The following is a 26,550-nucleotide window of genomic DNA, read 5'->3' as shown; positions in this document are numbered from 1 at the left end:
AGACATTCGAGGATTTTCAAGTGTGTGTGAATATGGAGTTTAAGTCTGGTCAGTGCTGCACTGCACGCAATGTTCTGCATCAGGGCGCATGAGGACAAGAACAACATGAATGTGTTTATGATAACGTTAGCCTCATAGCATAATTGCCTAAATCATATTTACTCTACTCTACTTTTATGCTATGAGGCTAACGATAAAGTGATATGTGGATGTGTGAGGTTTTTAGCAGTGGTGTAAGCAGTACCTCAAAATCATAATTGAGTAAGAGTGGAGCTACCTTACTAGAAAAAAAGAATCATTTACCAGTCACCTATTTCAATACCAGTAAAAGTACAAAAGTAAAAGAACAAAAGTATTTACAAGTAGTATTTAAGTATCAAGAGTAGGGTTGCAAAATTTCGGGAATTTAAAAAGTTGGAAACTTTCCATGGGAATTAACGGGAATTTTGGGAATTAACGGGAATTTACCTAAATGTAAAGCAACCCAAATGCACTAAATCCTTTGAACTATGTTATGTCAGTCCTGGTAAATGTTCTAGACAGTAAAAAGCAGTTTTATCAACTAAGTTTTATAATATTTATGAACATTTAACTTCAAATCAGATTTTTTTAAAGTTTATTGAGACACCCAACTTGATATCATATATTGCTTTTTACTAGAGCAGGTTTACAGAGGCTTAAACATTGATTTTAAATATGGGTGGGAAAATATATTTTAGCATAATCTTGACTAAAACAACCAGATTTCATGCAAGTACACTTGGCAAGTTGCACATAGCACACATCCTACTGCAGGGGTACTGAGGCCACGCCCCCTACATGCACTGTGCATTCCTCCATCACATGGGGGGCAATTTACTTAATTTATTGAATGGTTTGGGTCAGACAGATGAGTTATATTTTACTCATTCAACATTCATCTTTTTGTTGTTCATAAAATAATCAAAACTTGATAAAGTTCTACATACAAATAAATCTGTTCAAATGTATTATTTTTTTATTGTATTAGTTTGCATGGATGTCTGCCTATGACAAAACATAATGTTTATATGTTTGGATATGAATTTTTATTTTTTTAAATGACGTTCAGTTAATTCCTATTATTCCCAATTTTGAATATTCCCAAAATTCCCGAGCGAAAGTTCCTGTGGAAAGTTTACGGAAACTTTCCACCCCTTTGCAACCCTAATCAAGAGTATTTAGCTCGTCCAGAATGTATAATGCTCAAATATGCACAAAGTAGAGCTTAAAAAGTGGCGGAGGAAGTATTCAGATCCTTTACTTAAGTAAAAGTACAAATACTAAACTCTTAAAATACTCTGCTAAAAGTTAAGTCCTGTATTTATATTACCTAAGTAGAAGTATGTGAGTATAATGAGGAACATGTACTTAAAGTATTAAAAGTAACTGTTGCACTATTGTATATGACATTATTATTACTCATGCATTAATGTAAAAGAGGGTTTGTAGATGAATGAGGTGGAGCTCATTCTGTATGGAACGGACACATTTTATTTATTTTCATTATCGATTTCAGTATTTATTCATTTACTTCATCAATAGATTGATTGTTTGCTGGTAAAAAATGTAAATGATTAAAAGGAATAGCAGCAGATCCTCAAATTTGAGAAGCTGGAACCATGACATGTTTGCCACATTTCCATAAAAAATGACAATTGTCAAAATTGTCAATCGATATATCGGCTAATGTTTCATCTGTGCTTACACATACAGTTGGGAAGTATGCAATTTTCCATAATCTATTCATATGCTTTGTGTGCTAAAATCTTAATAGGTAAAGGAACTAGTAACTAAAGTTATCAGATAAATACAGTGGAGTAAAAAGTAGGATATTTTCCACTGAATTGTAGTGGAGTAGAAGTATAAAGTAGCATGAGAAGAGAAGATTCAAGTGAAGTCCAAGTGCCTCAAACTTGCACTTAAGTACAGAAATTATCTCAATGTACTTCTTTTTCATTTTTCATTTATTAGCCTTACCTGTGAGCGTTGAGGCTGTGGCCGTTATAGGCAGAAAGGGGCCTTTGGTGGCAGCGTGACGGGGGCCTGTGAGGCCCTGCCTGGCTGGGCTGCTGCTGGTGAGGGTGCTGGGTGGGGAGCGCGGGCGATGGAGGGTGTGGGTGCAGGCTGGACGTGGGTGGAGGCCGGGGAGGGGGGGGTGGTGAAGGTCCTGGTCCCTGAGCGAGAGGCAGGGCTGCGGGTGTGTGAGGCCTGTGGACAGCCTCGGAGTGTGTGGGCAGGCTGGGGACCCCGTGGGTCTGGGTCCAGCCAGGGGGCAGGCTGGGCACGTGGGTCCGGCCTGGCGGCAGGCTGGGGACGTGGGTCTGGGTCCGGCCAGGGGGCAGGCTGGGGACGCTGTGGGTCTGGGCCCGGCCAGGGGGCAGACTGGGGACGTGGGTCTGGGCAGGAGGCAGGCTGGGCACGTGGGTCCGGCCTGGCGGCAGGCTGGGGACGTGGGTCTGGGTCCGGCCAGGGGGCAGGCTGGGCACGTGGGTCCGGCCTGGTGGCAGGCTGGGCACGTGGGTCCGGCCTGGTGGCAGGCTGGGCACGTGGGTCCGGCCTGGCGGCAGGCTGGGCACGTGGGTCTGGGTCCGGCCAGGAGGCAGGCTGGGCACGTGGGTCTGGGCAGGAGGCAGGCTGGGGACGTGGGTCTGGGTCCGGTCAGGGGGCAGGCTGGGCACGTGGGTCCGGTCAGGGGGCAGGCTGGGGACGTGGGTCCCGCCGGGGGACAGTGGGTGCGGCAGGGGGAGGGCTGGTGGGGGCCGAGTGGGGATGCTGGGTGCAGGGGGTTGGGGCTCCCTGCAGCTCTCCTGACTGCGCTCTAGGCCTGACACCTGGACCAGGCCCGGGCCATGAGGCACCTGGCTGCTGCCATTGGTGGAGAACACATCGATGCCAAAATCTGGAACTGTGTCAAACAGAGGAAAGAGGAAAAACAGCGTAAGAAATGTGCATCTCCAGTTTCCAAGCTGGCGGTCTATTACAAGAGATACACAGACACAGCAGAAACAGAAGTATATTTCCACAGACAGGCTGGTGAATAATAATGGATTAGACCCTGACAAAAGTCAAAAGCCAAACAACACCATGTCTTTAATAGATTAAAAACATTCAAAAAGACCTTCCTGCCTCAGGTAAATGAACACATTTATATAGCTCTAACAAAGATAATACGTATTTTTGTATAAGCTACAGACTTGTGACTTCTTAACAGCCATCTCCTTTGTAATGCTTATAGTGTGTGTTTTCAGCTGACAGACAGCCACATAAACGGACACACATTTGTTTTACTCATTCTTCTCATTGTGACAGCCCCTGCTGGGATTTGCAGCTGTGCCAATACAGGCCAAGGCAAAAGAGATAATTCTATAGATCAGGGGTCCCCAAACTTTTTTCACTGAGGGCCACATACAGAAAAATCTACGAAGGGCCGGGCCACTTTGCAAAAATAACACATTTATCAGGACATGTAGCTGCTCTGATGTTTAGTTTCATAGTGTCTTCGTAAATTGTAATCCTTCTTCACGGCAACACTTTCCTTGCACATTAAACAGACACATTCCCCCTCTTGTTTATATGCCAATGATACCCCCAGTGTTTTCTGCCTTTGCGTCCAATGTCCAGCAGGGTGAAAATAGTATCCAGCCGAGGTCCCGACCCTCCTAGGGGGGTCCGGGGGTATGCCCCCCCGGGAGATTTTTTAAAGTTTTTAAAGCGAAATGCATGAATCTGGTGCACTTTGAGAGGGAAATTAAGAGGCTAAATCTGAAGAATTTTGTATGAAAAAAAAATGGAGACACTGTGTCAGATGAATTAGAAGCTATTGGAGAAGGACGCATAGATTTTCCATAATAATATTAATTTAAAATAAAATATTATGCAGGGTCCTCTGGGATGGGCTTGTTGCTCATTTTCTTTTATGGGACATATTTCTCTGTAATATAATGAGTGCATTTAAATTATTTAAAAATTAAAAGCACCATATTACATTATCTTTTTAAAATCGGCCGCGGGCCAATACAAAGCGGGCCGCGGGCCGCATTTGGCCCGCGGGCCGTAGTTTGGGGACCCCTGCTATAGATAATATATAAAATGTAATTCACTGTTTGACACTTCTTCTTCCTATTTGAGTAAATATTGACTCTGAGCGGCACTGCTGCACACAAGTGGTTGATTCGCTTAATGTCCATTCCAACATAAAGGACGTGTGAAGGAAGTAGCCTATGAGGGCAGTGACGGATATAACGTTGTAAATGTACGTCTCTATTTATGCACGGATTTGGAGCATAAATGAGCCTTTAGAAACATTGGTTGGACTCCATTATGTCTTAAGTGTGAATTCATCCAAAAAATTAATAATAACTGCTGTACAATGTTGAAGACACACATGAACAATAGCTAAGAAGCTCCATCCAGGGTAGTCATCAGCAGTCAGTCTAGCTGCTCCAGAGGCAGAGAGGCTCATGGGGGATGATAGTGCATATATAAACTGTAATTAACTCTCCCCGGGCCTCGGGGGGTGTTAGGGGGAGGTGTCCCCCCCCCCTCCCTCAGGCAGGCCAACTAAATCCTTTACCTGCCAAAGTGGTGTAGATGAGAAGCAGTTCCCCTGGGCAGAGCTGCAGCCTGTCACAGTGGGCTCACATCTCCCTGACACACTCCTCCCTACAGACCTGCTCCACTGGGAGCAGGACTGATTTAACAGGGCTCTAACAAAAACTGTGACCATTAGCATTAAAATGCTAATTGAGGTATTAGCAACTCCAGGTGCATGTGATATGGTACTTAAAGGTCACGGGAGGTCATTCTCGCTGCCAAATCCCGATCAATATCTATAGTAACATGCAGCTCTACTGACTCCTGCTCTGTGGGAGAGAGCTGCCAACCTGTCAGGATACACAACAGGCACACTCTTCCAGGTTCAAGTTTTTTTGAAAATATCTCCCTGTTAGTTGTATTTGGGAAAGAAGAAAAAGTCGACTCATTATGCAGATGATGCACCCGTTTTCAAAGCTAACTAAACCTAATCTAGAAACTACACAGTATATGCTTTTTTTTTGGCAGTCTGCACACATAAACATCCCCTGATATAAACACACACACACGCATTAATGAACAAGAAAGCCCAGCAGCCCCTTCAATCCATCCACCTTGTCTGTGTCAATCTACTCCACTTTACAAACGCTATTACCGGTCAAGAGAGACTTATGCTGCTGCTGGCAAACAACTTCACTGCAGCAGACGGAGAGAGAGGAGAAATTCCCAATTCCCAATTCTCCAGTCTCCCGTTGCACCTCTTTCAGTCCCTGAGGTCCACGGCTTGTTTGTGAGAATGTGCTAACACGCTAAAAAGTAGATGTGTGTATTCCGCTCATAATTAAGACTCTAGGGCCGGGCGGAGACAAGACTAGAGGAGGTTATATTGGCTTCTCTCCCGCGAGGGTTCATTTGTCAGTCTCCTTCATCCCTGGAAACAAATAAGTGCCATTCCCTCTTGGGTTACTCAAAATATGGAGCGCTGCTGTTTTCTTTGACAGTTCAGTATAGCATTTCCAGTGTCTAACTAGTACGTGTTGCTTGGTGGAGCATTATTGTGGAGAATGGGGCCGGTTGGCTGTGTGTGTTGGTTGGGGAGGCTGGATGTAAAGAGGTGAAGTGGGGCTTTGTAAGGGGTCAGCTGGGTGTGAGTGTGAAGGAAAGCCATTCATTAAAGCTGTATGTCAGGGGACCAGCCAGGGGCTTAGGGGGATAGCTCATTATCCCAGGGTGAGCCCTCTCCTACTCACTGTATTAATGGCACACACCACCACACCTGATCCGTATCTCCCCTCATCGCTAAAGCTACACTTCAGCATGTAATCATTAGAAAAGGCTAAAAACTCTGATCTGGATAAACAGAATATAATGTGATATCATGACATTAATATATAAATGTGAATAAAACACTTCCAATCAAAAGTTCCTATAAACTGCCATAAGACATGAGATAACAGACAAGGCCATCAGTATGTGGGGCTTGTCTACAGGCTCTTTCGGGCGTCCTCATTTTTAAATGTTACTGCAGTGGTGGACCACAACTCATTAGTGCTATGTAGCTGTGTTTACTGTTAGCATTTATTAATGTGCTGCTAATATAACATTGAGCCTGCAGGGTTAATAGGCTTGTGTATTAGTTGGCTAATAGTCCTTCATTAACAATTGGCGGTGCCATATGCTCACATCTCTGAACCAATCTTTGCACAGCGTTATGATCTACAGAGGGAGTGACAGGGGGACTGGCAAAGTGAGACGCAGAGCATTAGGAAGTTTATTAATATGGTGTTAGGTCATTACAACAGTACATAAGGGGATTCCTTTAGCATATTATATTTCAATGCCATCCCTGGATACAGCCTCGCTCGTAAAAATGATTAACAAACAAGTGCCAACGACATCATCTTTCAAAAGCGCGACTGGCAGGCCACCACCTGTCCCCTTTGAAATACATTAGTGCCAAACTCGGGCCAAGCTACTGTGCTAATATTTCTCTCTCTCTCGCTCTCTCCAGCATGTGACTATGTTTATGGATGTGTGTGAGCGCCTACGCCTGAAGACATCCTGTGAAATTGATGGCTGTTGAGACCTCTGCGACATCCCAAGCCTCCACCTCTTGCTGCCACCCCATCCTCCTCAAAATAGTGCCCGGGTGCATCCTAACCCTACAGACTCATCGATGGGATTTCATCCAGGCAGGGGGTCGCATAGCTCCAATCACACAAAACCAACAGGCTAACACATAGCAGGAGCCACAAGACAGACAGCTGAGCCACGGCTGCTGTACCAACAGTGAGCAGAGAGGACTGAACCTGACACACTGTCACTTGGGTTTCACACACCAGCTACTGTTGTTAGTTTGTACATATATACGGTCCTGATCAAAGTCTCAAATGCTAAGCAGCAGGATATGGAACCTATTCTCAGTTAATTCACCTTTCTTATGAGGAACAGGGAACTTTTTAGATTCCTTACAAGTTCCTCCAAGTATATTTTCTGAAATCACAAATGTAATGGATCTAACCATGTACGTATCGTTCGTAAAAATGTAGCCTACTTAAGATTTAGTATTAATTACGACATTTTGATTTGGTATTTGCTATAGGTGAGGCCAAATTTAACACATGTATTTGAAATGAAGTAGGTCAATGTATAACAATGCATCATACTCAATAAGCTTATTTTGTAATAGATGATTTTGTACCTAGTAACTACAGTTCTCGAATGCAGTAGATTCCATGGTTACACTTTAAAATAAGGGTACATTAATTGACTGTTAGTTAAAATGCATTAACTAAGCATTATCTAACTGTTATGCTAAGTAAATGCTTAACTAAGCATAAGTTAACTACGCATAGTAAATGCTTAACCCATTAACTAACCATTAATAACACCAAGCGTGAACAGTTAGTTAATGCTTGGTTAGTATATATTTAAAACTGTTTAAACTAGAATGAACGAGTATGATTGGTTGCTGGAACAGTGTTTCATCACCTTCAACCATTACAGTATATCATGAAGTATGATATAATGTTACATCAAGACAAAGGGATTTTTAAAGAGCAATAAAATACATGAATTCTAAACGTAAATTACAGTTTTACAGTCAGAAGTCTGAATCTTGTGTTGACAAAACACAACCAAACAATCCTACATAGTATACCTTTAACCGAAGAAAACACCATAGTAACAGATAACGGCCCAGAACAATATTGATGGCCATTAAGAGAAGATCGGTGTCAGTGGTACTGTTAAGCAGGTGTAATGTTAATGCTAACATTTTAATAGCACTAAACACAAACTACAAGTGATTGGCAGATAAAAGGCGAAGGGATCAACAAAGTGCTTATGAAGCATCCTGTGAGGAATATGAGCATCTGAACCAAACGACATGACAAACAAGAAATGTAATGGTGATACTAGAGGAACACACAGAGCCTCGCCAAAGTCATTAGCATGAATGCCTGTACAAAATGTCATGACCAGCCATATCTGACAGTTTTATTTCAGTCTGGACCAGAAAGTGTAGCAGAAAAAAAGCTCAGGAAAATACTGCAATACATTCTCATATTACAAATGAACGTATGGATTGTGGGTTTTTACAAAGACGTTAACTTTTTTTTGACTGGCAGTCCAAAAGCTGTACCTTGGCAGCATGGGGATGGAACATCCAGCCTGGAGGAAGTGGATAAAAGCAAAGCACTGACGACTCCAAAACCCTGAGCTGTCTGTCACAGCTGAGAGCGCTTTGGAGCCCCACTCTTTCCAACGTTTTCATCTTCATCTGTCCAGTAAATGGTAAATGGATTTGACTTATATAGCGCTTTTTAGCCGATTTTCTCAGCCTCAAAGCACTTTACATTTCTTACCACATTCACCCATTCATACACACACTCATACACCGATGGCAGTAGCTGCCATGCAAGGCGTTCTCTGAACCATCGGGAGCAATGTGGGGTTCAGTGTCTTGCCCAGGGACACTTCGACATATGGCGGGGAGACAGGGGATCGAACCACCGACCCTACACTCCAGAGGACGACCTCCCTACCCACTTAGCCACTGCCGACGTATTCTTACGTCACAGTGCAGCAGTCAGCAGAATCCTGCCCTGAAGCCTTCACAGAACCCAACAGCTTTACCCACTCCAGCCAAGGCTGGAAACATACACAGCTTTATTTAGAAACTATTCTTTCTAAAACTAGATGGTCTGGACTAGCACCATCAGAAACTAGCTCACCAAAAATGTTTCAGAAGACTATTTTTCCTCTCTGGCCTTCATGAATAACAAAATAATAAAAAAGGGAAAACACAGTAAACATGGCTACTCTTCCAATCTCCATATTTAGTTTGACAACATAATCTGAGCTGTAATTGAGCAGCCTGTGTTGACAGTATGTCTGACCTCAGCAGTGGTTCATACAGCGTACACAGCTCCTTGGTTGAGGGACCCGCCTCTGTTTATTTGATCCTAATGAAGTCTGCAGTCACATTTAATGGCAGCCAACTTGAACAGATCTCACTCCCCCACACAAAGGAGAACAATACACCAGCAGGCCACTATAGCTTCTGTCAGTTCACTCTCACTCATGTCTACATGATCATCAAAGCATCAGCCTTTTCCCCTACTAGCTAATGTCTCTACAGCTATTCACCAGTTCATTGTGTACAGCTGCACATTGTAATGTAATGTAATGTAAACCCGTCAATAAATACTACCTGTGTCAAACTCACAATGTTAACATTAGTGGATGACATTTCAGCTCTGATATTCTAATACTTCTCCCTGCTGCCTAATGGAGACAGTCCATGTGGCCATCATCTCCAGAGACATAACCCCACAATGATCAAGTCAGGTTGGAGTTTTGCTTAGGAAGAGATGTATTTCTATTTTGCAGACCATGCGTCAAAATAATAGCCTAACGTTGTGTTGTGATGTTAGCCAATAGAAGAGCCACTCTGGCCCGGGTGATGAGTTCTCACACAGAAGCTGAAAGTCTCTGTAAACTTCAAGCTGGGGAAGCTTTCTCCTTGGTATCATAGCCAAAGCCCTCCAGAGACTCAGCCCATATCCCTTGCCTTCTTCAGCTCCCTCAGACTTTAATAGCATTATATGCTTTAAGAGCAGAAACTCCACACTCTTAACCCCCCTCATGTCTCCAGAGTGTGGGAGCAAGCTCCCAGCTATGAGTGGACAGCTCCCAGGTATGCGTGTTGGACATGGCCCTGGATGGTTAGCTCAGGGCACCGGGGCCTGACAATGATGGACACCCCCCCCCCCCCTCCCTGCAAGCCCTCCCAGACACTCCTTCATGTCAGCAGCTCTCTAAAGCTGGAGTTTAGAGGGGGCTGTTGTTGGGGTTACTCCACCTGGAAATCCTGTCTTCAGGAGGGTCCAGGACTGGAGCTGTTTGTAGAGGTACTAAACTCACAGTGGGGAAGCAGAGTAGGAAACATAATAAGACATAGAGGTGTGGTGAGCAGACAAACTATTCTGGCTGTGAGAGCGTGACATGCGTAGTGTTTCAGTGAGAGTTACCACCGCATGCTGCATATCCCCTCACAGTAACACATGCCGCTACAACTCTAACAAGCTGAGATTGAGCAAAAGGCCAAAAAGCAGACAGGGGATAGAGTTGTTATGCCTTCCCCCTTTTAACATCTATATTTCATGCCTAGTCTCATTTGGTTGATGAATTTTGTATTACAAGTTGTGAAGCCAGAGCCAGTGCATGTGTAAAAATAAATAGTGTGGGTATGTGCAGCAGCCGGGGATGATGTGGGCGCGTGGTTGTGCGCGGTTTACCGAGACGTAAACCCCTGGCTCCTCTTTTAAAGATAGACCGTCTGTGACTGTATGATCCTCTGTGAAATGGTAGCAATCTGGGGTAATTGGGCTTAGTAAGCCATTCAATGTTCCCAGCACTTCTGACAGATGCAAGGCCTTAGAAGAGTGGGCTGCCAGACCACAGAGAACAAGCACTTACACATGTTTACAGTATGAGAGAGCCAGAGAGAGAGCAACAAGCCACACGGAGGGACAAGGAGGGGAAGACAAGAGTGAAAACAGAAAACTAGCTTGGTCCTGTCTCCTACCTTTGCTAGTATCCATCCATGTGTCTCCTCTCTCTTCAATCATAATGAAGCCATTTTGCTAACAGAGAGAAACAACACCTCCAACCCCCACAGTAGCTCTGTCTGATTACTGTTCCTGTAATGGCACTTGTGTGACTGGCTCTGTGTGTCTCACTCTAGCACTAGCTCACTTGTCACCTCGACAGCATTTGAAAAAAATCTGCTGCCTTAGATAGCCCCAGTCAGAGGTCCCTAAATGTTTTAGGACACCTTCCCCCTAACACCACCGCCCACTTAAAAACACCATCGCCATCTCTATGTTGCACATGAGGAGGATGTATTGGTGAGATCAGTGGCTAAGCAGGAGTGTCCCATTTCCAGCTCCCCCCTTTAGAGAACAAATCTTTATATATCCCTAAGGGGTGTGAGGTCAGGCTGCTTGGAGAGAACGTAATGGGAGAAGAGCAGGGTTAAGGGACTTGATGATGGGCATGCTGGCACAGGTGAACAACCAGAAGGGCAAGTGTGGAAAGCTAGGGCCAGAGAGAGGGGGCCAGACTTGTGCTGCCAAGCGGCCTGCAGGTCAGCCCTCAGGGGGACACTCATCGGCCCCACAGCTGACAGATCCTCCGCAGGTTTTTGGCTGTCATGGCCCCGGCTCAGTGAAGGCTTTGTAAATAACAGCAGTGTGTAATGAGGGATCCAGCCCAATTGGTCAGCAGCACACACACAGTCACAGTGGCCGTAAACCTATACACCCAGAGACAAGGAAGCTGTGTGGCTGGCCAGACACATTTTGACCCTCAAACATGTCACATGTATGTAAGCCAGCTGAGACCTCTCACAGGGCCTGATCTCTTTACTAGTGAGGAGTGAGAAATGGTAGATGGTGGCCATGTTGTTTGATAGAGAGAAAGACTAGATAGAGTGCCGGGGGCTGCTGAAAAGGCCCATAGTGCTTTACAGGGCAGCTAGCATCTCACTTCTATCACCCACTTAGTAGTGTGTACAATTGTCACATTTCCACACAGTACAACTTTCAATTTAGACTTTCAATATGATCATGAGGATAAGAGCAAAAAGGGCAAAAATCATCAGTGTCATTCAGATCACGGTTGATAATGAAGTTTTTCTGCCAAATAATTTTTAATTTTTAAATATTTTTGATCAAAACAAATTATGTCTATGCTTAAGATTTTACAAACTAGGTAAATGTATTTCCTTCCTTAAATAATATTTGCAAATCCGTTATTTGTTTACATTGTCTATTAGCGTGTCCTCTTCTTTTCTTACTGCCCTTGCTGGGCATATTGCTATGGGTTTGGGCTTGTTACTGCCACTATATGTCGATCAGCGGAATAGCATAAAGCTGGCAGCAGGAATGTGTATTGCATCACCTGCATGCTAGTATGTGAGGACTGTATGAACAGAACAGCCAAACCAAAGCATTTCTTCATAGCTATACAAGTGGTACCTTCAAAAAGGTTGTATGAGCTTCCTCAGACACACAAGAGTGTACTGTCCAAAAAACACAAATCAATGTTTGGATCAAATGAATATCTTGGTCATTTGACAGACCGTGCCCAGCCAAAATCTATTTGATCAAAACAATTGCTTTGTTAAATAGTATTTCCTAGAAGCTATCAATACAGTTTGCGAATCTTTTTGTCTGGCTTTTGCTGTCAGTATCTACCTGACCAAAATAACTGTACTATGACTTTTTTTTGTTTTTAAAATGAAATCTCTTATCCTGTATCATTCTTTATGCAGACATACAGCTGGATGGCATTGGAGACCACTAGTTGAAAGCATAAACTGCCATTGCCTTGCATTACAATAGAAAATGGTCTTATATTCTTCTGTGTTGCATAGCTCCAATGTGAATAGCCAAACTGTCTATCTTTCCATGCTTTTTGAAATTCAAGCAAAATGAGGGGACTGGTTGAACAGTATTGAGGTTGGTATGAGATGGGAATTCTAAGATATGCTACTTGATTACTAACCTCTTTTAAATCACTTCTTGAAACACATTTATATAGACTTGCTTTTACGTGATGCCGTCTATTTATTATTTTTATTCTCTTCCTCAGTGTCTTTTTACCCTAGCACTTATTACTCTTGTTTGGTTTGGTGTGTGTGTATATGAGTATGTGTATTTACCTTTTTGTATATGTGTTATTTTATATTAGTATGTATCTATTTGATTGTACTTGTTCGTATGTATTTTGTTAAAGCTCGTTGTAAACCATTGTTTTTAAAGATGCTATATAAATAAATATATTATTATCATCTGATGGTGTGTCATGTGCTCCTGGCTAAACACAGCATACACCTGTCACAGGCAATGTGTTAGCAAAGGCACTGTTATCTGTAAAGTAAACTAATGTATCAAATGATTAGCCAAGAGCATAAATAAATAGGTTTAAAAAACAACAACATCTAGAATACATGCACAGTACTGGAAAGATTCAGGGATGCATGTCAGCACAACGTGAGCATTTCACAACACACTGACTGGCAACACGGGTTTCTTCTCAGTCAGTGTGGAAGCTCACAGGAACAATAGACAATCACCTTCTGAACAAACACACTTCAAAACACAGACATGCACACATCAACATTACAGTCACATGCTCCTGAAAAAAATACCTACACCCGCTAACACCTTTTCTCACCCTTTCGCTCACTCACTCATGCATGCACGGACACCACACCAAAAACTCTACCTGTCGACAGGTCCAATGCCACCCTGGTTAAGGTGCTCTATGTCCCCTGTCTGGATGTGTTGGGTTTTGGCCTGTCTTCAATGAATGCCAGTCAGCTAAACACATAACTGTACCAAAGCAACTTGTGACACAGATGTGACAGACAGCCCAGCTTCTCTCCTTCCTTCTTTCAATTGCATTAAAGGGTGTTGATGATCTGTTCATGCACTGTGTGTCAAATGCAGAACAATCCCTCTGTCTCCCTCTCTCCCTCTCTAGCCAGAAGGCAGACAGAGTATGAGTGGAAGTGGCTTGCAGCAACAGGGAGAGTGACGGCTCAAGCTGACACACTGACACCACCATGCAGAGTGACATGGAGGGCAGGAAAGAGAAATCTGTCCCCAGGGAGTCATCAGTCTGGGCCCTCTTTCGCTCTCTTTCAAATGGGGCCAACTGGTTGTACAACACAGAGGATCAGATTCAATACAGCCTGTTAGTGCTGTTAAAAACCCTCTAAGAAAAACTCATTCCACAGGAGAGGAGAAGAGCTGGAAACACCGATCAAATTTCAAATGAAAAAAATCTGGTGGAATATCAGTTTGCATGTAGCCTTTTCTCTTCCAAAACGATGCATTACAGAAGCAGTCTCTGTGTCTAGGTGCGTGCGTGAGCGAGCAAGCGTGTCAAGTGGCTACTCATTACCCCCATGCTCAGGTTTCACTGCGGGACACCCGGGGGGCACAAACCAAGCTCTTCATCCCTCCTTCCCTCTAGCCTGGAGAGGCTGTGTGGTCTGCTGTGGTCAATCTTCCCACTGCTCACAGTGGAACCAGGCCTAACGTTCTCAGCCTTAATTCTCTCTACTCATAGCCCCTTTTTTTCTCAGGAAAAAAACCTCAGTGCAGCCACATCAACACCACTTTCAAAATAACACCAAAAGTTATCTGAGAGCTGTTGGCAAGCTTCAGGGGTGATGAGCTACGGCTGTGACGCTGCAGAACTTGGCTAAGGGCACAGAGGCCGGTGTTGGGATTTGTGCTGTTTATTTGAACTGCACCGTCTTTCAAACAGTCAGCTGCCTCTCTGCTCCCTCGTCAAGCCTTTGGAGCTTAAGCTAGGATTGTGGTTGTCGGTGGGGGAGAGGACAACCTGATATCCCCCTTTGGGCCCAGCGGCTGCCCTGAGCTTGGGTTACTTTAAGGGGAACAATGCAGCCTCTGTCCATGGCCTCCTACTCTGAGAAGACATGGGGCTCAGACAGGCTTGCTAGTGTCAGGCATTGCCAGGGGATTCATTCATCACAACACCACACTGCTGCACACTGACTGAGTGCAGGGTTTAGGGGGAAAAAGGTTCCAAAACACGGCTTCCCAGCTTTGGCTCTAAATGGCCCAAGCAGAGCCTGAGAGCTAAACCAGACCTATAGCACATATCAGCGGCAACGGCCCGTTTGCTTTTGGCTTGAAAGGGCCTGAAAAAGCAATCCCTTCTGGGATTTGGGGTTTTTGTGGAACAGTGTTTACAGTAAAACCTGACACGTGGAGGGGAAAGAGGGGGATGCTGGAACCCTGAAATCAAATAGCCTCCCTCCAGGAGCAGTTTAAGCTGGAACAGATGGCGACAGTCCGATGGACATTGATGGCTTTGGGCAGGCTGCTAAGAACAGTGGCCAAAAGCCCGGGGATGATCCACCAAAAGAATGCTGATAAAATGGAACATTGTGTAGTTTGTTACACTCTGTTTGGATCAAATGCACATGCTTAAATTCTCTTTCAATGACACATATATAACTTTACACGAACATCACCCACCACAACTTAACCGTGTCCTCTCTCACAAGTCACAAGTCATTTTGCGAGCACGTCGACACCAGGGGGCGATAAAGTTGCTTTAAAAGGTGTGATAGCCCCTTCAAAAAGGTCCTAGCGCTGCCCCTAGTAGCTGTCCTATAGTCAGTAGCCTGTGGAAGTATAATAAGAGAAATAAAGCCAGGCAGTGTGTGAGCCGGGCAGAAACACATGCAAAGGGATGTGTGGATTCCTGCTCTGTAATCCTCTATCTTCCCCTGTGGCTCGTCAGGCCTTTATTTTACGCTCCTGCATATTTATGAGAATGAAAGAGAGAGAAAAAAAAAAGATAACCTCTTTTCTTGTGGGAGCAATTAATTAAAGCCTTGTATTGGTGAAATCCTGACTCCCCCCACCCCCCCATGCTCTGTCTCCCTCCCTTTGCTTTGTGTCCCTCTTAAATACTAGAGTTTAAACCGTTCAAAGACCATCCTCTGGTACAGCAGAGAGTGGACAGGGAAACACACTCACACACCACAGTAAAACACCACAGCTGTCAGACGGCAGGTGTTGAACCACAAAGCCTGACACTATCATTCTATATAAAGTATGTCATAAAGTGACTATTCTGGGGATTAAAGAGAGCAGGTTTATTTGATGCAGGGCCGGTAAAATGCTTGAAAACATGAAAGCAACGTTGTACAGTGTCCAAATAATCAAACAAATGCTTGATGTTTTTAACAGCTCAACTGTTTTACTATGTGTGGCCTTTTAGAGCATTGTTTAATCCATTCAACTCTCCCTGACTTTAGAATACAAAACGGGAGGATCTATAAACCTTGGGTCGCCATTCACCATGCTCATCAGTTTTTTTCTTCTTCTGTTTTTTTTATAAAAGAGAGACATACCCTGCGTTCCAAACCCCATACTTTTTCTTTTTACTACACTACATACTAAAGTACAGAAGGGCCACAGGAGAGAAAAAAAATCTAATAAATCAAATAAGGAAGATTTTTTTCCATTATGTCGAGAAATGTGAAGAATAAAGACGAATACTGCAAAATACTACTGGAGATAGCGGGGCATTTATGTATTTTCAGCATACTACAATTGACGTGCATGTATTATAAAACCTATCAATTATTATTATGTATTGGGACATCCTAAATCTTCTTCTGGCATACTAAATAGTAGGGAAGTATGGGTATTGGAACACAGGGCAAATCCTACTTCATGCTGTCCAAAGCAACACTAAGACTTTTGGTGAATGGTTTTTAGTACATTTGTCTTCAAAACTGCTATGCTGCATGTCTGGGTACAAAGTCCATAAGTGATTCAGCAGAACCCAGATCAGTTCTCTATACAATGACATCACGAGGCGGCAGCAGTTACTTTAAAACACAGAGATTTTGGAAAGGCAACAAGATGGAACTGGGCTGAAAGGAGAGGAGAGCACCTGCCATCAAGACAGAAGTGTTGGATGCTTCCAGACCAGTACTCCTGTCCTGCTAATCCAAAAAGGTTCATTTAGTCTAACTTGATAAATTCATTTAAAAGTCTGTTTACATGACCATTTAAGTTAATTCAGTTCTCCTGCTGTCAGGCATACAAGTATTTACTATGCAACCTTTAAGCCACCACAAGGCCTCATTCAGACCCTGTTTACACTAAAAACCCAAACAGTGCATCTGCAAAAATACCTTCGTGGATGCAGCCTATCATTCACATGACAACAGCAAACGCAGGCGTGAAACCGCAAACTTTTGATACCACCTCCCAGGGTGGAATCTTTTGAGACCGCAACTGTTTTGGAATCTTGTAAACTGGCAAACACCAGTTTCTCTGGTTAACGCTGCCTTCACGGCTCCACTTCACAAGTGTAGTCTATAACATTTGCTGTCAAAATACCCACACGCGAGTTATAAAGTTAGAAGACAACAAGCACGGTGTCTCCGCGGCACCATCACTGTGATCGGCGGAGAGTGTCGTGCAGGGCTCAAATATCACACTCGCCAATTTAATCTAAGCGATTAGTAAGTTATTGATACCATGCACCCGCCACTTTGGCTGGGGAAAGATTTGTGCTCTGCTGGTTTTTCTAGCAAAATAAACTTGTGTCACCACCTGTAATGCCAGGAACATGGCTCTCTGCATTAAAAAACACCATCTATAGATCAGCACGTAGCAGTTAAGTTACTGTTCAAACAAAAAGAGCATTAAGGCTACGGCTTCACAGTAAAAGCATTTCACTAGCTTCACATTAACAGCATTTCACTGGACTTTTATTTTGAAGTACGCCCCTAACATGAAGGTAGCTGCCGACACAGCCCCGCAGCGCTGCAGTCACTAGCCCCTTTTACACAGAGATTGCAGCATATTGACGGAACGAAAGAGCGGCAATTTGCCGGCTCAGCTTGGTTAGGTGTTATTTACACAGAACCAAGCAACGCCGGCATGTTGGCGCATCAGTAGCCCCACAGCGTTCCGGAATGAAAGAGGTGCTTGTAAACAGCGTCAGGTGTGACGTAAACATTTAGCGCCGCGCCGGTCAGCTGCTTTACAACAACAACACTGGCCGGTGAATTGAGAGCAGAAGTGCTGGAGCTTGCACTAAGAGGGCCGTATTTTACTGTCCCCGTGATGTGCCGGTTGAGTCCAACATCTGTGTGTGTGTCTGTGTGACAGGTTGGCTGTGAGCGAGTCTCTTTGAGAGCAGTGCTCTGCCATTCAGACATACACATACACATACACACAGTGTGTGAAGTCACGTTACTGTAGACAGAAATATAGTGTGGATACATTATACGCTCAGACTTAGGATAATAATAGCGGCGGCGATACGGTCGCAGCCTAGCTTAGCCTAGCCTAGCTTTTGCATTCACTGTACAACTTCCCCCGGGCAGAAATAGACTCATACACTCTGCAAAATGAAGCGTGGGGGTTTGGATTGAGCAGCGGACCTTATGACCAGCTAGATTATACGCCGTTCCTTTTATTTGGTGATTTTTACGGGACATCAGGCCGCCGTGGTTAATGTTAAACACACGTCTTTCAACTGCTAACATGGTCGCATGTTTAGAACGTAGGCTATGGAACGTCAAACGCCCCCCTGTTCCGCAACAACAAGCTGGCCGCATTTATACAGAGAGGTGGAACTGATTGTGTCGGCAATCTTACTACCCCCCGAGGTAGTAAAATTCCCCCGTTCCGCAACGGTCACATTTATACAGCACGGTGGAGGGCCGAACATTCCAGCATATTCCCGGCTTTCACTGGCTGTGTAAAAGGGGCTACTAACAGCATGTCTTCTGTTGTCATGAGTTCTACATGGTGAAATAAGAGGACAGAAAGCTTGTCATTTACACTACCTGTAACTCTAAGCTTACACCAACCGCTTTATGTACATTAGTGGCATTACCTTTCGGTTACAGTAAGGTTTTATGCATCAAATTGTACCAGAAGAGCTATCTACTAGGCAAAGTGTCACCGCCAACTATTGGCTTGGCATGCGTACTACAGCTATTTCGGCCCATTTTCTCCGAAAGCATGTGCACGAGTGACGATTTCAAATCAGTTGCGTCTGAATGTGGAAACTTTTGAAACCGTAAAGGGGAAAACGGTTGCGTTTTCACCGTGTAAAGAGCCCCTCAGACACTCTGCTCTCTCTCGCTCCCTCTTTGGCAATGTCACCTCTGACACAGGGACCAGAGATTGACACAGGCATCATTTGCCTTAACACACACAACAGTGCACTGGGAATGGCTGGGTCTTTATGTGTTTAGTGTGTTTAGTGTGTGTGTGTGTGTGTGTGTGTCTGTGTGGAAGATACATGCTTTGAAAAAAGGGCTTGGCATATGTATTTCTCAAGACTATTAACCTTCAGGAAGGGAAGCTTCTCCACAACATTACAACATGGAATAAGTAAGACGTAAACTGTAAAAAAAAATTTTTTAAGAAATTAATCTTGTGTCTTTCTCATTATAAATGCTTAACATTGTCTTTGTAAACTAACCAGATTTTTGAATACACTAATGTAATGTGTAATGCTTAATCATCTACTTTACTTCAGTGAGACACAGACAAAGTACAGTATTGCAGACGCTCACCATTCAACCCTGACTGCCTGGCTGCCACATAGCTCAGTTTGGCCGACACAAGGGAAGCAGGCAGCAGGAAAAAACTAAAGGCCTTTCACTTTGATCTCTGGAGTGCAGCCCATTTAAATGTTTGTGTTTGAGATGTAAGACCTTTAATTCTGGCCCTGATGGGTTCCAGGCTCTTTGGGTTTAGCGTGGCATGTCGGATATAGAGATGTGTTTACACAGTCTCCCTCCAGCTCTCCTGGTGCTGAAATAAGTGCATTAAGATGGATAGATTTACTTAGAGTCTCTAACCTCGGGACTCAGGGAACAAACTCTCAATGACCTATTTGTGTTGAATGGAAGGAGACTGGTCCACACTGCTGCATGTGTGTGTGTGTGTGCGTGTGTGTGTGTGTGTGTGTGTGTGTGTGTGTGCGCACCAACAGGTATCTCCTCCCTGCTAAAACTGATCCTCAAATCAACAGACTTATACCAAGTGGGCACCAGCTAGATCTGTGGTCTCATATCTCAGTATTTTTTACCTGACTGAGTTATCTGGCCAAAAATTCCATCATGTTTCCCGATTGCATATGTTATGAGTTCAAGCTTAATGGTCAAAAATATATAAATCCACATGCACAGATCTGTGAGTGTGCTGTGTCTTGGCTACAAACCTGACACACGTCTTCAAGTGAAATAATTACTTAAAGTATGCAGAGTCTTTTGTTCCAATCTTTTTAGGGTTATTGGATCATTTGTGCTAGTCTGCTAAGTCAATGACTTGCAATCAGCAAACTTAACCACATTTGACATGGAAGTAAAGCTCTCAACCCAGACAATTAATACTTTGTACATTTTTAAAGACTAATCCCTTGCTTCCCTGACCTGAACAAATGAACTGTGGAAAATAAAAATAACATTTAAATGCAATTAGTTTAAATAGTTTAAGTTAGAAATGTTGCCATTTTTCTCAGCCTACACGGTCAGACACAGTAAATGTGAGCGCTACAAATGGGGGCTTGGCCATTCTTCGCAACAGCCAGGGCAGTAAATCAGCCAGTGCTACCCTTGATTTGTTAACCTTTGTTTGGCTCTGTCAGCAGATGAGGCATGGCTGGAGCGGCCCCTTTCATGCTCATGAAATACAGCCTCTCTCTGTAGTTGCGGGCGTGGAGAGGAAGGGCTTGGGGGGGGGGGGTGTAAGCACAGGATATTGGGCTTCCTTTACCCCTTTAGAGATGCATTAAATGCTCCTAGCAGGGGACTGGGCAACCAACACAAGCAAAGCTGCTTCAGTTATGTCTCATTCACACTGGAATCCTTCAGAGCCCTGTCGTATTACTCACAACCTGCATGGTTAGTACAGTACAAGAGCATTTTGATCTGAGTTAAGCTTGTGTTTGAGCTACAACAACAATGCTTTTATCAGTAGTGTGTAGGAAGGGGGGGGCAGTGACCTCTGTGTGACCCCCTCAGCCCACCAGCCCCGGGGGCAGCGAGAGAACAAAAGAGACCTGTCCTTGACTGCTGCCCTTCAGAACCCACCCTAAGGCCACTGTCCGTCAGCTCATCTTTCCACTGCGCATCAGGTCAAGTTCCACAGGCCAGGGCTTCTTGCCACACAAACAGAGTGCAGAAGGTCAGTGCTGGGGCGAGAGCAGGGAGGCCTGGGGGGCAGTAAAGCAACACTGCTGCTGTCAAAGGCCGAGCCTTCCTCTTTCCAGTCCACTGGATGACTTATAGGGAGCTGCCTGGGTGATTTGTGGCGTGATTGTTTGCCTCCCTATATCATGGGAGATTACAGCAGGTGGCGGCGCCGTGAAAGCCTGGAAGTACACACACAACTCCATCACCATGCAGCTTTCAGGAGACACACAGAGAGAGAAAAACAAGCCCTCAGCTCAGCTATACCTCCTACACACAGCCGTAATACGCTCACAGGCAATTTAGCTGCCAGCACAGCTCTCTCTCTCTATGACATATCCAGGCAGGCTCTTCAGCGCCGATATCTGCCACAAGAGTTCGGCTTTTTCTCTTTCCACAATAATAAAAAAAAAAAAACAAGCGCCGCAAATGACACCTTCTTCCACACAGCACATTAGCACTATGTCCCCCCCCCCCCCCGCTGACAGACGCACTCAAGCCTTAACATACTTCACCAGCGGCCCTCTCTCTTCAACACTGCCGTCAGCCTCCGGGCCCCTGCTGCTGTAGAAACGCTTCATTTTCACATTAACAGTAAAGCATAGGTGGTGAGATGAGCGCTGTACTGAGAATCACTGACTACACGGTGCACTTCAATCCACCCCCCACCCCCTGTGCAAAACTGGGTATCACATCTTAAGACACAGCTGCAGGAAATGCCTCATAAGCCGAATCAGTAACCTCTTTTAAATCCCTTATTCAAACACATTTTTGTAGACTTGCTTTTATGTGATGCCGTCTATATATTTTTATTCCTCATTGTCTTTTCACCCTAGCACCTATTAATCTCCTTTGGTTTGTTGTGTGTATATGAGTAGCTGTATTTATCTTTTTGTATATGTGTTTTTATTTTGATTAGTTCGTATTTATTTGATTGTACTTGCTCGTATGTATTTTGTTGAAGCACTTTGTAAACCATTGTTTTTAAAGGTGCTATATAAATAAAGATATTATTATTATTATTATTATTATTATTATTATTATTATTATTATTATTTATTATTATTATTATTATTATTATTATTATTATTATTATTATTATTATTATTATTATTATTATTATAAGGGAACAAGCGTCTCCAACATATTAACAAAATGAACTCTTATTATAGGAAAAATTTTCATATATTTTCAATAAACTGTAATAACCAGTTCAATCTTTTCTAATTGTGACCATTGCGTAGGCGAGACTTGGATGTGTACGCAGGTTAAAAAAGGCAATCAAGAAGACTTTCAATGTAGCATTACCAAGTCTTGTATTTTTTATGAATTTGTTCTTCAGTTTTAGTTCAAAACATATTTTTTCTATTATAAACATATTACATCTATATACACACACACTGACTGGACTCTGAAGTGAGTACTGATGAGAAAAGCCTTTGACGAATGGCACTGCAGAGCTTTTTAAATGTCATCCAACATTATCTTAACCTTGCTGCTGGGGATAACCGCTCAACAAACAATGCAGAGTGAGCTTAGCGTGTGCTCTCCGGTGACCTAGCCATGCAGTCTCTTTGGACAGCTTGTGGATTGACACTATCATAAAGGATGGGAATGTAACCCGGGTGACAAGCTATTACTGCCCCGGGACACGGCTTTGATTATTTGATAGATCTGTCTGCAGACTATATTGTGGTGACACACACACACTGCGCTGCTGGCTTGTCATCCTTAGTATCTGTGCAACTCTAGGCATGGGCCAGTATGATATTCTTAACCATATGAACCTTAAGCAATAATACCATGGTGTAATGTTATTGTGATTACAACTGAACTGAACACAATCTTTTTATTTCTAAACAACATATATATATATTTTTTTTTTACCTTTATTTCTACAGGTAAATCCCATTGAGTCCGAAGACTCTTTTGCAAGGGAGACCTGTTCCCATTTACACGTTACCATTCACACACACATTCATACACCGATAGCAGGCTAACTATCAACATTCACACGAGGCAAGGTGGGTGAAGTGTCTTCCAAGGACACAACAACTATGACACAGGTGGCAGGGCGGGGATCGAACCTCCAACCCTTTGATCATCGGCCGACCCGCTCTACCACCTGAGACACAGTCGCCCAACATATTCTGAAGATGAACAAACGTGTATGTTACCATCCTTTGGGGGAGGGGCTAGTATCTGTGTGAACGCTATGACGGAAAACAATACTGCTTTAAAACCTTGACTTCTCAAACCACGGTTGAAACTGGATCCAGGCCCATGCCTGCTTGGCCACCTGGACAGCAGTCACAGACGTATGAAAGCTTGGTTACCCATTTCCACCCACGTCACCTTTGGAAGCAATTTGGAAGTTGTTTTATTTCACTGGTGGCCAACAGAGAACCCTAGCCTGGCACCGCCCGCCTACCTACTTCAGCTCAATTTTAATTTCCCTTCAGTAGTCAGTCTGGGTCTGCGGTATATTCGCAGGCTTTCTCAGGATAGATTTTTGCATAACCAATCAGCGAACAGAGGGAATGGCTGAGAACAATGACGTTAAGGTCTTGCTCCAGTTTCAGTTGTAGTCAGAAGCCGGCGCATGACATACGTCACGACCAAACGTTATGCGATTGGTTGGCAGATCCAGAGTGGCACTGGGCAGATCCAATAGTTTTAAACTTCAACAGACACCAGCCTTCAAGTGAGTGAACTTTTGTCAATGGAGCGATTCCAGACCTTCTGTACAAATGAAATGAAGTACGATGGTCTGGTAGGACCAGGCTAAGAGGAGAACCCCACATCACCATGCTTTAACATCATGCAGAGCTAATGAATCAGGTTAGCTATCAGGTTAGCTAGCCGACAACCTGCAGGCACATTGACAAGCACTGTAATTAGAGCTAACGTTTAACGACTCTTCCTTAATGAAATCCATTGCTGGTGCAAAGTGAAGCCAGAGCTAGCAGGTGGGAGGGAGTGAGCACAGAGGGACAGGGATGTTAAGCTCCACATTAGACAAACTGTGCACAGCAGACTATAGCGACAACCCAGAGGTGAAGCTAACAACACAAACACAAAACGAATCAACGCCTGACAACACAAAAGCTACATTCTCATCAGTGTGGTTTTTCTTTTTAACATGCAGTGTAGGCCTCGGGCAGAGAGAAGAAGAAGTAGAAAACATTGTGGCTTTTGAGGTAGCATGAAAAATGCACTGTAGTTATTGAGTAGGGGAGAAGGCTGTGAGATGAGGGACCAGCACTAAGTCTTCAAAGAGACCTGAGCTTTGCCCTGGGCGCATTTTATAGTTGTGCTGCAGTGAAGAAAAAAAACAACAACTGTCAGTCATTACCAAAGCTGCACATCAGCAGCTGAATTACAATGGCCGCCTTCTCAACACTGTTGGTTTAAGGTAGATTCATGTCTTACCTTTGTTCCAAGCAGTCACAATATTATTAATTATAATGACACTGAGTTTGAAATAAGCATGTGGCTCCTCTAACAAGGAATACTATATTTAGTCAAAATGTAAAGCTGTTCGGTATATATTTCTTGAACTGTGTGAGATTTATTCAATTTGAGATGAAGTGAAGCTGCATTCACACGTCTTAAGAGTCTTACATACAGTATGTGCACGTTGAGTCTACAGCATCAAGGTTATAATTGAACTACTGTGGTATAAGCAGCCAGGACTATTCCTTTAATGCAGAACTCAAACATAATACAGCAATATACTAAACCAGTTTATGTGCTTCATTTGGGGGCTGTTTTTGCTTCCATAGCCTTTCATGTGTATTTCGGCCATATGCTGAACCTTAACGGCAAATAAGCTTTTTTTATGTGCACCAACCAGAAAGCGCCCGCACAGACAAACAAGAGTGTCATTGCACCTGCCTTTGAGCAAATATTGACACTCATCATCGGTTAACAAACCAGCCTTTTTCTCCATCTCTGTTGGAGCTGTTGCTTGGCAGAGTTTGGTTGCATTACAGTAACGGTAATCCATTCCTACAAAAATCTGCCCCACTCTTTTAATCCATAAAAATACCAGTGGTCCTGGCTCTCACTGCACCTGGATTCTTTTACTGGCCTTTTGCATTAGCAGCTCGCATTAGCATATGGCAAGAGAGGTCAGAGATAGTAAAAAGGCAAGAATAAAAGAAGGGATATTTAAATGGGAATGGAGAGTGGACTATCATGCAGCAGAGAGAAAGAGTATTTTGTGTACTGTTTCCCCCAGTCAGGTCCCTTTCATAGAGGGGAGAGGGGGACCCTCTGTTGGTTTAGGCTGCACAAAGGGGGCCTTAATCCTTTCAAGGGAACCAAATCAGTTCACAGAGGAGCACGTTCAAAAGGAAACCTCCCTGTCAAGCATGGCCATTGAGCCAGCCCCAATGGACGCCACAAATCAAGCCCTGGAGGGAATCAAAGGGCAGAATGTGGGAAATGTGTTTGGAGGTTCTGCACAGCGGACAGTGCAGGGCTAAGGGAGAGGATAGTGGGGGGTGGGAGGGGGCGTGTACAAGGACATATCATCAACAATCCGCCCTGGAGGGGTCAATACCCTGGTCCTAATATCTCCCTCCTGCCCTGCACGGTAACTCCCCCCATTACAGAGGAATGTCCCATTCACGCGGGCCACCTCCATTATCCCTGATCCAGAGAAAATGGGTCCGCTCTTAACAGCAAATTAGTGACTTGATAATGAGGTCACATGTGGTGTGGGCACACTGAGGCCATAAACAGATGCCTCTCCTGCACGGTTAGTACATCCTCCTCTCCTGGCTGTACTGCAAGCCCTGGGACATTCTCAGTATGTGTGCGACAAAGGCTCACCAAAACTGACAAACTGATTCATGTCACATATACAGCTCCGGAAAAAAATGAAGAGACCACTCCAAATGTTCAGTGTCTCTTGTTTTTACTCAAGAGCCATATGTTTGAGTAAAATCAACATTTTGGTTTTATAATATAAACTACTGACAACATTTCGACCAAATTCACAACAAAAATATTGTCATTTAGAGTATTTTCAATAAGTAATGTAGAGATGAAGATTTAAGAAAAATCCAGACTGGTCTCATAATTTTTTTCGGGGCTGTATGTATGTAAAGACAAAATCCTACTCTACAATAATGATTATTTTTCAATTTCTCATTGTCATGATTCCATCTGATGAAATACTGGCAGCAAGGGAGATGTTCACCTCATGTGTGTGTGTTAAGAAGCAGCTGAGCTTTATTTCAGAGCAGCTTTATGGATGTGATGCACTGATGCTGCTACATTATTTCAAATGGCCATACATAAACACTGGGACAGTGCAAACCAATTCATGCTGATAACAGGGCAATGGCAATACACCTTCACCATCACAATGACACCATTTCAGCACGGCAAGAAAATAAAGCAAGTTTGTACCTTTAATTGCAGCGGTGCTGAAAAATTTCTCTGAGTTGGCATCAGAGACCTGGAAAAGAGGAGAATAGAATGAGTAACAAACACAAAGCACAACAACTGAACTGAGATCAACGAGTTCACACTGAGTGAGGGGAAATGATTACGCGTAAACCATCAAAACTGTCATTTTAAAGTTTATATCTGAATCCTTGATTCACCCCAGTTGCATTTACTATGCAGTTTGAACACACATCCCATCATTTGTACTTGAACAGCCCTCAATGTCGAAAATCCTCAAGATCAAATTT

The 26,550-nt window shown here is 43.7% G+C and overlaps 1 protein-coding gene across 1 annotated transcript in view; it reads right to left on the bottom strand.

Annotated features, from left to right (window-relative positions):
* Positions 1-26,550, bottom strand: part of auts2a (activator of transcription and developmental regulator AUTS2 a) — a gene marked incomplete at its 5' end in the record, with an annotated part of 144,221 nt that overhangs the window by 13,547 nt on the left and 104,124 nt on the right. The window contains 2 exons of the mRNA XM_080041507.1: positions 1,999-2,926; positions 26,264-26,312. Coding sequence (XP_079897633.1) covers positions 1,999-2,926; positions 26,264-26,312 — 977 coding nt within the window. The remainder of the gene's footprint in view (positions 1-1,998; positions 2,927-26,263; positions 26,313-26,550) is intronic.

Source organism: Ammodytes marinus, assembly GCF_949987685.1.
Source record: "Ammodytes marinus genome assembly, chromosome: 14".
In the NCBI taxonomy this organism is placed as follows: domain Eukaryota; kingdom Metazoa; phylum Chordata; class Actinopteri; order Uranoscopiformes; family Ammodytidae; genus Ammodytes; species Ammodytes marinus.
The sequence above is the reverse complement of the archived record's forward strand: the minus strand, read 5'-3'. Positions and strand labels throughout refer to the sequence as shown.